Source organism: Coregonus clupeaformis, chromosome 15 (assembly GCF_020615455.1).
Source record: "Coregonus clupeaformis isolate EN_2021a chromosome 15, ASM2061545v1, whole genome shotgun sequence".
Taxonomy (NCBI): Eukaryota; Metazoa; Chordata; class Actinopteri; order Salmoniformes; family Salmonidae; genus Coregonus; species Coregonus clupeaformis.
In genome coordinates this window covers 19,439,761-19,450,837 of record NC_059206.1, presented here as the reverse complement: position 1 = coordinate 19,450,837, position 11,077 = coordinate 19,439,761, and the positions used below count along the sequence as shown (strand labels likewise).

At 41.8% G+C, this 11,077-nt stretch overlaps 1 protein-coding gene across 2 annotated transcripts; it reads left to right on the top strand.

Moving 5' to 3' along the window:
• Positions 1-4: 4 nt before the first annotated feature.
• Positions 5-11,052, top strand: lpcat2 (lysophosphatidylcholine acyltransferase 2). Of its 2 annotated transcripts, none has more exons than XM_041895415.2 (13): positions 5-323; positions 846-988; positions 3,422-3,639; positions 4,695-4,807; positions 5,392-5,452; positions 6,774-6,867; positions 7,157-7,211; positions 7,428-7,510; positions 7,607-7,732; positions 7,924-8,077; positions 8,501-8,599; positions 8,900-9,041; positions 9,499-11,052. In XM_041895415.2, exons 1-13 carry the CDS (start codon positions 213-215, stop codon positions 9,672-9,674), a joined length of 1,575 nt encoding a protein of 524 aa, XP_041751349.2. In that variant the 5' UTR covers positions 5-212; the 3' UTR covers positions 9,675-11,052. The 2 variants fall into 2 exon arrangements, with proteins under 2 accessions (XP_041751349.2, XP_041751350.2); XM_041895416.2 differs by lacking the exon at positions 5-323 and adding an exon at positions 431-511.
• Positions 11,053-11,077: the final 25 nt, after the last annotated feature.

Below are 11,077 nucleotides of genomic sequence, written 5' to 3'. Positions count from 1 at the left end.
GGGCCTGAAAGTAATCGGAGGCGGAGTGCCAGATCACTCTCGTCCCTTGCACCATGGTTGTTGAGAATGATGTTATCGCAACATCCGGAGCGCGAACAGGATTCGCAAGATTCGAATCGTGGAAGTGGGGTATTGCAGAAGTTGTAATTGAGAAAAAACCACAGTGAAATTCTAAAGCATATTGACGCCATACCACGAGCGGAGCGAGAAGAATGACTCCCCGGAGAGTGTTCGCGCTACCCAGGCAGCAATCCCTGTTTCTTCCGGCCGTCCTTAATCCTTTTGTGCAGGAGGTGAAATTGGCCAAGGCTGACATTATCAAAGTGAGTATAAAATGTTAAATTAATCTATTAACTCATTCATTTATCGGTCACAGAACTGGGGTTGGTATTCAAACGTACTGTAAACATTTCTACTCCTCTACCCACCTCTGAGCGCAGCCGGGTGGTTGTCGTCTAGCTCCTCGGCTGTGTGTGTGTCTGGTGGTGTGTGAATATAGCCTACAGTACAGGTACATAGCTAATCTAAGCCGATGAAACCCTGACAATCCTTTTGTAATGCCTTGTTATTGTGTAACACAAACAATGGAGGCATTTGTGTACACTCTGGAAATTCCTCCAACCATGTGAATTTCTAGAATGAAAAGTCTATAACGTGCTTATCCCTTGGTCAATGGTTGCATCGTTGCGCATTATATATGTTGGTAAGGAAATATGTGTTTTAAAATGGCTCTTTAAAGTCCCGCTTTCAGTGGCATGAAGTCAGTAACCTAAACACGTTACTCCAATGTAGATCTGTAATAAACCTGGTGTGTGTGTGATGTTTTTTTTTTTATCTCTTTGCAGTGTGTATTCCAGGGAATCTTCCTGGTGCCTATCCGTGCCATCTTCCTGACTCTGGTTCTCATGGTAACATGGCCTGTTGCTGTCATAACAACATTCATGCACCCTCTCAAAGGAGCAGTGGAGCCCATGACTGGATGGAGACGGTAAATATACAACACCATCATGTGCCACTACTGACATACTGTCATTGGTCTGTATGTATAACTATATTTCAACAATGCATCCACTATAAGTACTTTAGTCATTAGTTCCAGAGGATGTACAGAGCATTGTTGTTTTTCACTTACGTAGTTAGGCCTATGGGCAGTTCCATGGTAACAGAGTTTTGAGAAAGGAAAGAAGATGAGGTAGATGGTGTTTTGGACAATACAGACAAGATCTAATGAAGACAGCTTCAGCTACACAGAACAGCTAGACATATCTTTTTTTGTTGAGGATGAACAAGAATTAAGCTAGTGTGAAATTAAGTGTTTCTCAAAAATTCTACAGCTCTTGATGCTCCCGAGTGGCGCAGCGGCACTGCATCTCTAGTGCTCGAGGCGTCACTACAGAACCTGGTTTCGATTCCAGGCTGTATCACAATCCAGCCGTGATTGGGAGTCCCATAGGGCGGCGCACAATTGGCCCAGCGTCGTCCGGGTTTGGCCGGGGTAGGCCGTCACTGTAAATAAGAATTTGTTCTTAACTGACTTGCCTAGTTAAAAAAAAAATATGTGTAGGGGCAATTCCACGTTAACAGCAGAGCATAAACATAATTATTTTACCAAACTTAGCATGTAAATGTGTTTTTGTAAAATGTTCTGTGAAAATTGTATATATGCTAATAAAAAGCATGAGGTGCTGACTAACGGTGAATAAACTGTAAGCTATAAAAACAGAGTCGCACACTCCATATGTATAACCTCCCAGTAATTTATTGGGTAAAAAAACACCAACGTTTCGGCATCACTGTGCCTTCTTCAGGGTGTGAAAAAGTGGAAATATGTAACTTTTTGTCCAAGACCAAATTCACATAGAAATGTGAGTTATAGATCTATCATTGTACTTGAAAGCAAGTCAAAGAAGCGGTAGATCTGTTTTATGTGCACTATTTCTATGCTTCCCATTCTTAAGTTTTGTTTTTGCGTCTTTTACTTTCGGTTTTGTATACCAGCTTCAAACAGCTGAAACAACAATATTTTTTATTATGGAAACTATTTCACAGTGGTTTAGATGGTACAAATATGCTCTACATTATACATTTCTTATTTTCTCACAGAAACTGAAATTAGGCAAACTATAACTAGAGTTTTAGCAACCAGGAAATGGTGTAGCGATTTGTGTATAGTGCAACTTTAACTTTGCAATCATTGTTTTTTGTTTGACCTACATTTTAAAGTGAAAAATCAAATTTTAAAGTCTCAGCATCACTATGTTACCATGGAATTGCCCCTATACATCAAGAGCTGTGGGATTTTCACACATTGAGGAAGGAGGAAGGAGTAACAACTACGCAATTTCACACTAATTCTTGTGGCCTCAACAAAAAATGAACTGTCAAGCTGTTAAGGAATGTAGCCTACATCAGCCCTTTCTGTGTATGTATTTATTTGTATTAATTTAACCTTTATTTAACAAAGTAAGTCAGTTAAGAGCAAATTCTTATTTACAATGACGGCCTACCAAGAGGCAAAAGGTCTCCTGCGGAGACAGGGGCTGGGATTAAAAATGTACATTTACATTTACGTCATTTAGCAGACGCTCTTATCCAGAGCGACTTACAAATGTACAAAACACACATCACGACAAGAGACACCACAACACTACATAAAGAGAGACCTAAGACAACAACACAGCATGGCAGCAACACATGACAACGCAGCATGGTAGCAACACAACATGACAATAACACAGTAGCGACACAACATGGCAGCAGCACAAACATGGTACAAACATTATTCGGCACAGACAACAGCACAAAGGGCAAAAAGGTAGAGACAACAATACATCACGCGAAGCAGCCACAAGTATCACTAAGAGTGTCAATAATTCTCAGAAAGGAAGGGGTCATCGAGATAGGACTGATGCAACACATGATAAATAAACCAAATGGGTTATTCTGTGACTCAAAAGCAGCCTACTCCTTTGGTTTATTTATCATGTGTTGCATCAGTCCTATCTCTATGACCCCTTTCTGAGAAAATAAAGAAGAAGAGGTAGAGAGAGGAGGAGACGCTCTCTCTTTGTTTGTATGTGTAGATATGACGTGACCACAGCTACATGCAGCTGCTGGTTGTTTATCGCTCGTGGTCACATCTGTTTAGTTGATAGTTATCAGCACTAACTAGCTGATGAACATGGAGCACCAACTTAGCTCATGACAACTTAGTACAGTACTTCTGACCATCAAAAGGCTAAGTTGAGTTCCTGACAGCTCACAGATCTATGTTGACTGTAATATTGGTCCACACAGATGTAGGCTATATGTATCCATGTTCAGTGTCTGTAGGTGAATATTCCCGACAGTATACAGCTGTTAGTTTAATCTGTATAGTTTCATGCTACATCTCTGTTGATGTTTGACTCTGGTTCCCCAGGTTCTTGTGTCGGCGTGTGATGGCATTCCTGGGGAGGACCTACTACTTCTTCATGGGCTTTAGGGTGGTGGTGAAGGGCCAGCAGGTGAGCAGTGCAGAGGCCCCCATTCTGGCTGTGGCCCCACACTCCACCTTCTTTGATGGAATTGTGTGCATCGTAGCAGGCCTGCCCTCCACTGTGTCCCGCACTGAGAACCTCGCCACTCCTATATTCGGCAGTGAGTGTTGTTTCTGTCTGGGGGTTTTTCAGTAGAGGGATTTTTTTCAAAAAGTGATGATTAGAGTGTGTGTTATGTGTCAGCAGTAAGTGTGGGTCTTTCAGCGATAAGTGTGGGTACTTATTCTGATTCTGTTTGCAGATGTAATATCCGTTAGTGTTTATCTGATGTGTTTTTTTCCTCTCTCCACCCAGGGTGTGTGCGGTGCCTCTAGCCTGTAACGGTGTGTGTTTGTGCTGAGCGTTTAACTGACATTTTTAAACAACTAATTGACCAACATCGGTTCAATTATTTAATTTCCATTTCGTTCCGGGTTTTTCTGTGAGCCCAATGCGTACATTGCACAGTTTCTCTAGAGATAAATCAGATCCAGCCTGAACTGTGCGATGTAGTAGGGAGTTGTAGTTTCCAACAGGCCAATATTATACATAGTTTAGTGCATAAAACGTGGTAATTAACTACAATGACCATAATCCATTGCACATCTACTTGTCCGGTCTGTGTTTCTTTTACGCCTGCTACGGAAGAGACGGAAGAATGCACGATCGTGAGGTGATACAGAGAGCAGCTGTTGCTTCGTGATGTATCTCTAACTACAAATACATGATCTAAGTGATTGATAGTTGTTATTCAGCAGTCATAAATGTATGCCTTATTTACTTTGAAGAACTACAAAATAGTGATTTTGTCAGACAGCATAGGCAGCAGCTCTATAGAGATAAGACGATGACTTGGAATGAAATAATAAAGTAATCAAATAAAACAAATGCAATATACACAACACTGAAATATTTTTTTAAAGCAATGTGAATAAATTATGGTTAATAAGTGATAAGTAGTAATGGCCAGTCACTACCTTCATGGGACTTTTATTAATTGTTTTATTCTGTGTTACAGCATTCAACCCACATAATGCATAGTGCATTTAATGTTAATTTTTTTTATCAAAAACCGTAAGATAAAAAAAAAAAAATCTAACCGAACCGATCTTAAACACTAATCGCTCAGCACTAGTGTGTGTGTGTATCTGATGTGTGTTTCCTCTCTCCATCCAGGGTTTGTGCGGTGTCTCCAGCCGGTGCTGGTCTCCAGACAGGACCCAGACTCCCGTAAGAACACCATTATGGAGATAGACAGCAGAGCCAAGTCTGGAGGCCGCTGGCCACAGGTCTGTCGCATGCATACACACACACACAGTCTTGTGGGGACGCACAATTCAGTCCCATTCAAAATCCTATTTTCCCCAACACATAACCCTAAACCTAACCCAAGCTCCTAACCCTAGCTCCTAACCCTCAACCTAATTCTAACCCTAACACTAATTCTAAGCTTAACCCCAAACCCCCTAGAAATAGCATTTCACCTTGTGGGGACTAACAATATGTCCCCATTGGTCCATTTTTTGTTTGTTTACTGTTCTTGTGGGGACTTCTGGTCCCCACAAATATAGTTAAACACATCCACACACATACACACACACACACAGCCATTTGGTAATTTTTATCATAATTGATCATGTCTTGTCTAGCTTGTAGTCTGACAAGGAGCATGGGAATTAAACATCACACCTTTTTACACCAGGAAGTTGCCTTGTGAACTTCCTCTCACGTGACATATCCTTCAAACACAATTTCTGTCACTACTTCCCTGTGACAGAAAGTCTGCTTCATTCAGCATAGAATGAAACACTGGCCTAGATCCATCTACATTGTCAGTGGCTGTACTAAAATAAACCTGTTATTTATGTTCCAGATCCTGGTCTTCCCTGAGGGGACTTGTACAAATCGCTCATGTCTCATCACTTTCAAACAAGGTAGGTTGAGCTTCACTACCATGCTTGTTTTTAAATAGGAGTAGAAACACATACTCAACATTTGTGTGTGGATCCAAGGTATCAACTGATGCCAAACAGTGTACCATTGATAGGGTATGAAAATCATGTGGGACCCTACAATGTCCATATTATATTCCCATCTAACAGGCTGGTTGTCATTTGCTTATAGTGGAGACGGACAGCCTTCCAGACAGTCTGCAGGGAGAGACAGACAGTAGCATCCACTCTAGTGGTGTCATTTACTTAATGCAAATTCACTTGTAAACAAATGGCAGAGATATGGCCATGCGGTTGCAGAATGGTGTTCATTTAGCTTCTTTCTGGGGTGCTTGTGTAACAGGTGTGAAATGGCTAGCTAGTTAGCTGTGTGTGCTAGTAGAGTTTCAATCAGTGACTTCACCCACTCTGTGACCTTGAAGTAGTTGTTTCCTTTGCTCTGCAAGGGCTGTGGCTTTTGTGGAGTGATGGGTAACTATGCTTCGAGGGTGACTGTTGTCGATGTGTGCAGAGGGTCCCTGGTTCAAGCCCAGGTTGGGGCGAGGAGCGGGATGGAAACAATACTGTTACACTTGTTTTGACACAACACCTCTCCATTTTTGCAGTATACTACATGCTATGTGCCTCATTGTGTGGTCAGTCACCTGATGCAAACACAATGGGCTTCTCCAGAGTGAAGGGGCCTGAGTGTATCCATTACTTCCTGGAACAGAACAGTAGCCATAGCGACATGGAATAGATTGCGCGTTGTGATAATGAACTTCAGAAGGAAATGACTGAAGATTAACTACACAAAATACGAAGAACTAGGCTATTAGGATCTGAGTGAATTGTACAGTAGCTAATGCTACGGTTAAATCCTAAAGCTGTAAACCTGAGAATGCATCTAATAGTCCATGTAAATAACAGCATACAAGACCCTCATTTACACTCTATGGCATGTTACAGCATTTGCATAGTCATTTGCATCTAACAGAATTGCTTTGTTCTACTACAGTGCCAATAGCCAAACCCACAGACCTAATACTAGTGGCTTCCATACAGTACTGATTGGTATATTGATCAGGGTTAGATGAATCCAGCTTCTGGTCTTGTTATTGATTGGACATGTACTGTGGGTAAATGAGCTCTCATCGCCTGCACTCCAATTAGTAGGCTGTCTGTGCTCCTGTGTTTGCACACATGGGTTGTGTGTGTGTGTGTGTGTGTGTGTGTGTGTGTGTGTGTGTGTGCTCACTTAGTTAGAATAGTAGTCAGTGCTGGAGGTCAGTAGGGTCTCACTCTGTCCCTCTCTCCCCATCAGGTGCCTTCATCCCTGGGGTCCCAGTGCAGCCTGTGGTCATGAGATATCCCAACAGACTGGACACTGTGACTTGGACTTGGCAAGGCTTCAGCTCGTAAGTCTACAGTACACTCAGTGGATTACAATAATCAGTGTTGCCTCACTGCTTCAACGCTATATTTACCCTGTTGTTTTCTGTACACTCTCTCACATTGCAATTATGTTCTTGTAACTTCTCCTCAAGGGCCCATAGTTAGGCTTCAAACTCTGGGAATAGAGATTTTCACTGTTCAGCGATGAATTGTTTTTCAGTTTAGTAGGTTTACATTTCAATCTTGTTGTATGGGATTACCATTATGCACTTTGAATAGAGGTGATGATGATTTTTGGTGATGTTCTTTCAGGAGAACCTTGCTGCTTCTCACTCTGTCTCAGCTCTACACCAATGTAGAGATAGAGGTTAGTATTAGCACACTACACAGGATTACTTACTTAGAAGGCCAAGAGATAGTGACTTCATAACACATTCATTAGCAGTACCTATGTGTTATGTATGGTTTATAAATGTGTTATGTATGGCTTATGAACGTGTTATAAAGTCCTTATCTAGGTGGCCCTCCAGTTAGCCTGTACTTCCTGGTTAGTCCCTTTTTTGACCTTTGCCCTCTCCTCCAGTTTCTCCCTCCAGTTACCCCCACTGAGGAGGAGAAGGAAAGACCTGTGCTGTTCGCCAGGAGAGTACGAAATGTTATGGCCCAGTAAGTGTGTGTGTGTTTGGTATTACAGCATTTAATAATAGCTTCCTTATGTTTATTCTTACCCATCTCTTCAATGCTATCCCTTTGTGTGTGCAGGGCCCTGGGTGTGCCAGTGACGGACCACACATATGAGGACTGTAGACTGATGATCTCGGCTGGGGAGCTCACTCTTCCCATGGAGGCTGGTCTAGTGGAGTTCACTAAGATCAGCCAAAAACTTGAGTAAGACTGGCTCCTCTGCCGCTTTAATACTGTGTTATTGCCACACTGCATTAGACAATACTACTTTATTTGTCCAACTGCTACATCGGCAATTGGTAATAGTTGGACACACACACAGATCTACACCCTCTTCCTCCCCTGAGTAAGTCCTTGCGTCCTGCCTTCCTCCTTTCCTCCCTGGTCCCCCTCAGCCTAAAGTGGGACAATGTGAAGAAGGAGCTGGAGGGCTTTGCAGCCGTGGCCTGCTCCTGTAAAGGAGGCCGCATCACCATCCAGGAGTTCGCCAGCTTCCTCAAGCTGCCCATCAGCCCCGCCCTGCAGGAGCTGTTTGCTCTCTTTGACAGGGTGAGAGCCAGTCACATCTAGTTCAATCTCTCTTCTAGGTTTTCCTAGGTTGTGTTGGATTGGTGCAAGCTTGGCTGGAGGAAGTGTACACCATATTTCTTACAACATTCCTTTGAAATCTACAAAGGGAAGTGTACGAGTGCACTATTCTTGCGAAGCGTAGATAATCAGACCACAGCCATTCTGTCTGTTCTCTCCAACTCTCCAACCTGTGACTGGATGGGCTAAGTAACTGAGGATTTAGTATGATGTCCCTCACTGCTTTGTTCATAGAGGGGGTAAACAAACTGTCTGAAGAAATAAAGGAACCATTGTTCATCTTGGAAAAACATACTGTATGTGTATAGTATTGTAGTCCACAGAATGCTATGTGTAGTCTGGCTTTGTTAACTGATACTTACCTCTCACTCTGTCTCTCTCTAGAATGGAGATGGCACCATTGATTTCAGAGAGTATGTCATCGGTGTAACCATCTTGTGTCGGCCAGCCAACACCGAAGAGGTCCTCCGCACAGCTTTCCAGGTTCGGCCAATAAAAACCCTGCTTGTTGCGAATGTAGCTGTCCCACACATGACATTGGGGCGTTGGAATGTAGCTGACACAGACTGTGTCTGTGAGGTCTACCAATGGTTTGGGAGCAATAGAGGAGCGCTCAGTGGCTATGATAAAGTCAAATACGTGTGAGTGGGGGGTACTGTTTTGTGGTTGTCTGAGGGGAACATGAAGTAGGTTTGAAAGCCACATGGTCATAAGAGCAATCTCGTTTTCAATAAGCAAGTCTATGTGTTGTCATTACTTAAGTTATTGTCTCCCTCTCCTTAGCTGTTTGACACTGACGAGGACCAGAGAATCACTCATGAAGAGTTCTCCTCCATGCTTCGCTCTGCTCTAGGTGTGTGTGACCTCAACGTCTCCAAACTCTTCAAGGAGATGGACACAGACAGCTCTGAATTCATCACTTTCTGTAAGTAGACCATTGTGAAGGTCAAAGTTTATCTGTAGTGGAGGACTACAGCGTAAACAAAAGGCAGCTGACTGCTTGCTTTGACAGAACACCATAGAAAAAAGGCCGGATTGAGTCTTGGATCTGTCCTTTGTAGAAATATAGAAAGATAAATACTATATGGATTTGAAAGTGGGATATTAGTATTTGTATTGTTTCTTTTATTCTTGCTTTTTAATTCTCATAGGAAATTAACATTACTATCAAAAGTAGCCCATTTTAAACAACAACTTTGTGGAATTTTATTTGAATTTTTATGATGTAACAGAATTTCTTCTTTAGTCACTGACAATTTGAATATAGTTCTGATTTTATCCTCTCTGCAACTGAATTCCAGGTATTGTGAGCATTGATAATATACCAAATATACTACTGTAAGTTCTGATTTGATCCTCTGTCTTTCCATTTCCCTCTCCAGCCGAGTTCCAGGCGTTTGCCCTGAACCACCCAGAGTATGCCAAGCTGTTCACCACCTACCTGGAGCTCCAGCGGTACCAGGCCCTCCAGGGGGTGGAGTCAGAACTCTCTTGCACCAATCACGTCTGCTCTGAGGACAACCAGGAAGAGAGCACCTCTGACAAGAAGGACGACTAAGTCTGAGGCAGAGACTGTCGTTTTGTTCGAGAGCATTACCATACATTTTGCTCAGTAGCTGATCACTGACTGAGCAAACTGACTGATCTACTGTTAATAATACGGTTATTTAAGATCCAAGGTGATTTGTTGATCAGTAAGTCTGCAGTTGCCGACTGCAATGTTGTCGATCTCGATCATGTACAGAGACGGAACTCTTTTTGTGCTCTCAGTTGAATACACAGAGACGGACCACTGAGTCTGATGCACTGAGGACGAACCACAGCAGGGTATTTTTAGGAAACTGAAACCTCATTTTGACAGCAGTATTGTGTTGACCACATAGGAAATAGGATGATGTATGTTTGAATGAATGTTGCTTTTTCGAGAAAATAAATAATATATTTTTTGCTTAAATTCTTTCTATGATTTTTTAGTGCCTTAAAAAGATTTGTAAGTGAGATTTGTAAGAGCTATTGTCTGTGTTTCTGTACAGATGGGGTAGAATCATAGACCTCCAAGTATATTTTTTCAGATCCTTGTTGATGGCAGTAAAGTAGTCATAGGGAGGAAGAACAATATAAGGATATCCACTTAATCCTAATGCTTTTAGGAAGTTGCTCATAGCAATGTTAATTTTTTTACCAATGTTTTTTTTGTAGATTCCCCTGCCGATTGCTTTAAAGCATCCAATTGTTTCCTCATAGTTTTGCCTCTTCAGATGAAAACCCAACTACCTAGCACCAGTCCATACTGTATGTAAATGACCTGGATACCCTTCTGAGATGACTGTATCTTGTACTCTTTAATGTGTCTATCTGTTCACCTCTGTTTTCTACAGAGTTCCTTGATGATAACTGGAAAGGCTGGCAAACGTTGCTTTTGTATGGGCTGAAAGTCTTTAATGTATGACTGGATTGCAGAAAACGTCATTAATACATGCTTTTTCTAATGATATCCACCCAATCTGGCAACCCACTAAAGGGGCAATAATACTAGCTATAACAAAACATGCTGTGCTCTACAGTTTTCCTACTGCTCAGGGACACACACTGTAAGTAGTGCTGCTGTATAATTAGCTAAAGGTTTTGCTTTGCATCTGTTTCTATTTGCATTTCCATTTATTAGTGATGTTGCTGAGGCAGCAGTGGATCCTTACAGCTTTAGGCGAACTAAAGCCCAAGCATCTATTGAAAAATAGGGCAATTTGTGAGCAAAAAGGCAAATGGTGCCTAGTAATACTCACAACAGTGAATTCCAGGAGGTATGTATGGTTTCAAATTAACTAGCGTGCATTGTTATTTATTTAGCAGACTGCGTTGTTGCAATTATGTGAATTTTTGTTAACACAGCAAACTTTGTTTTTCTTTTTCTGAAATAAAATTCAGTACAATTTTAACTATTCGATGACTTGTATTTTATAG

Excerpts from the sequence above, each read along its gene's own strand:
- lpcat2 (XM_041895415.2), top strand. The coding sequence starts at position 213 with ATGACTCCCCGGAGAGTGTTCGCGCTACCCAGGCAGCAATCCCTGTTT. Across the intron at positions 5,453-6,773 it reads TCTCATCACTTTCAAACAAG|GTGCCTTCATCCCTGGGGTC; the intron begins GTAGGTTGAGCT and ends TCTCCCCATCAG. Across the intron at positions 7,511-7,606 it reads GTACGAAATGTTATGGCCCA|GGCCCTGGGTGTGCCAGTGA; the intron begins GTAAGTGTGTGT and ends TTGTGTGTGCAG.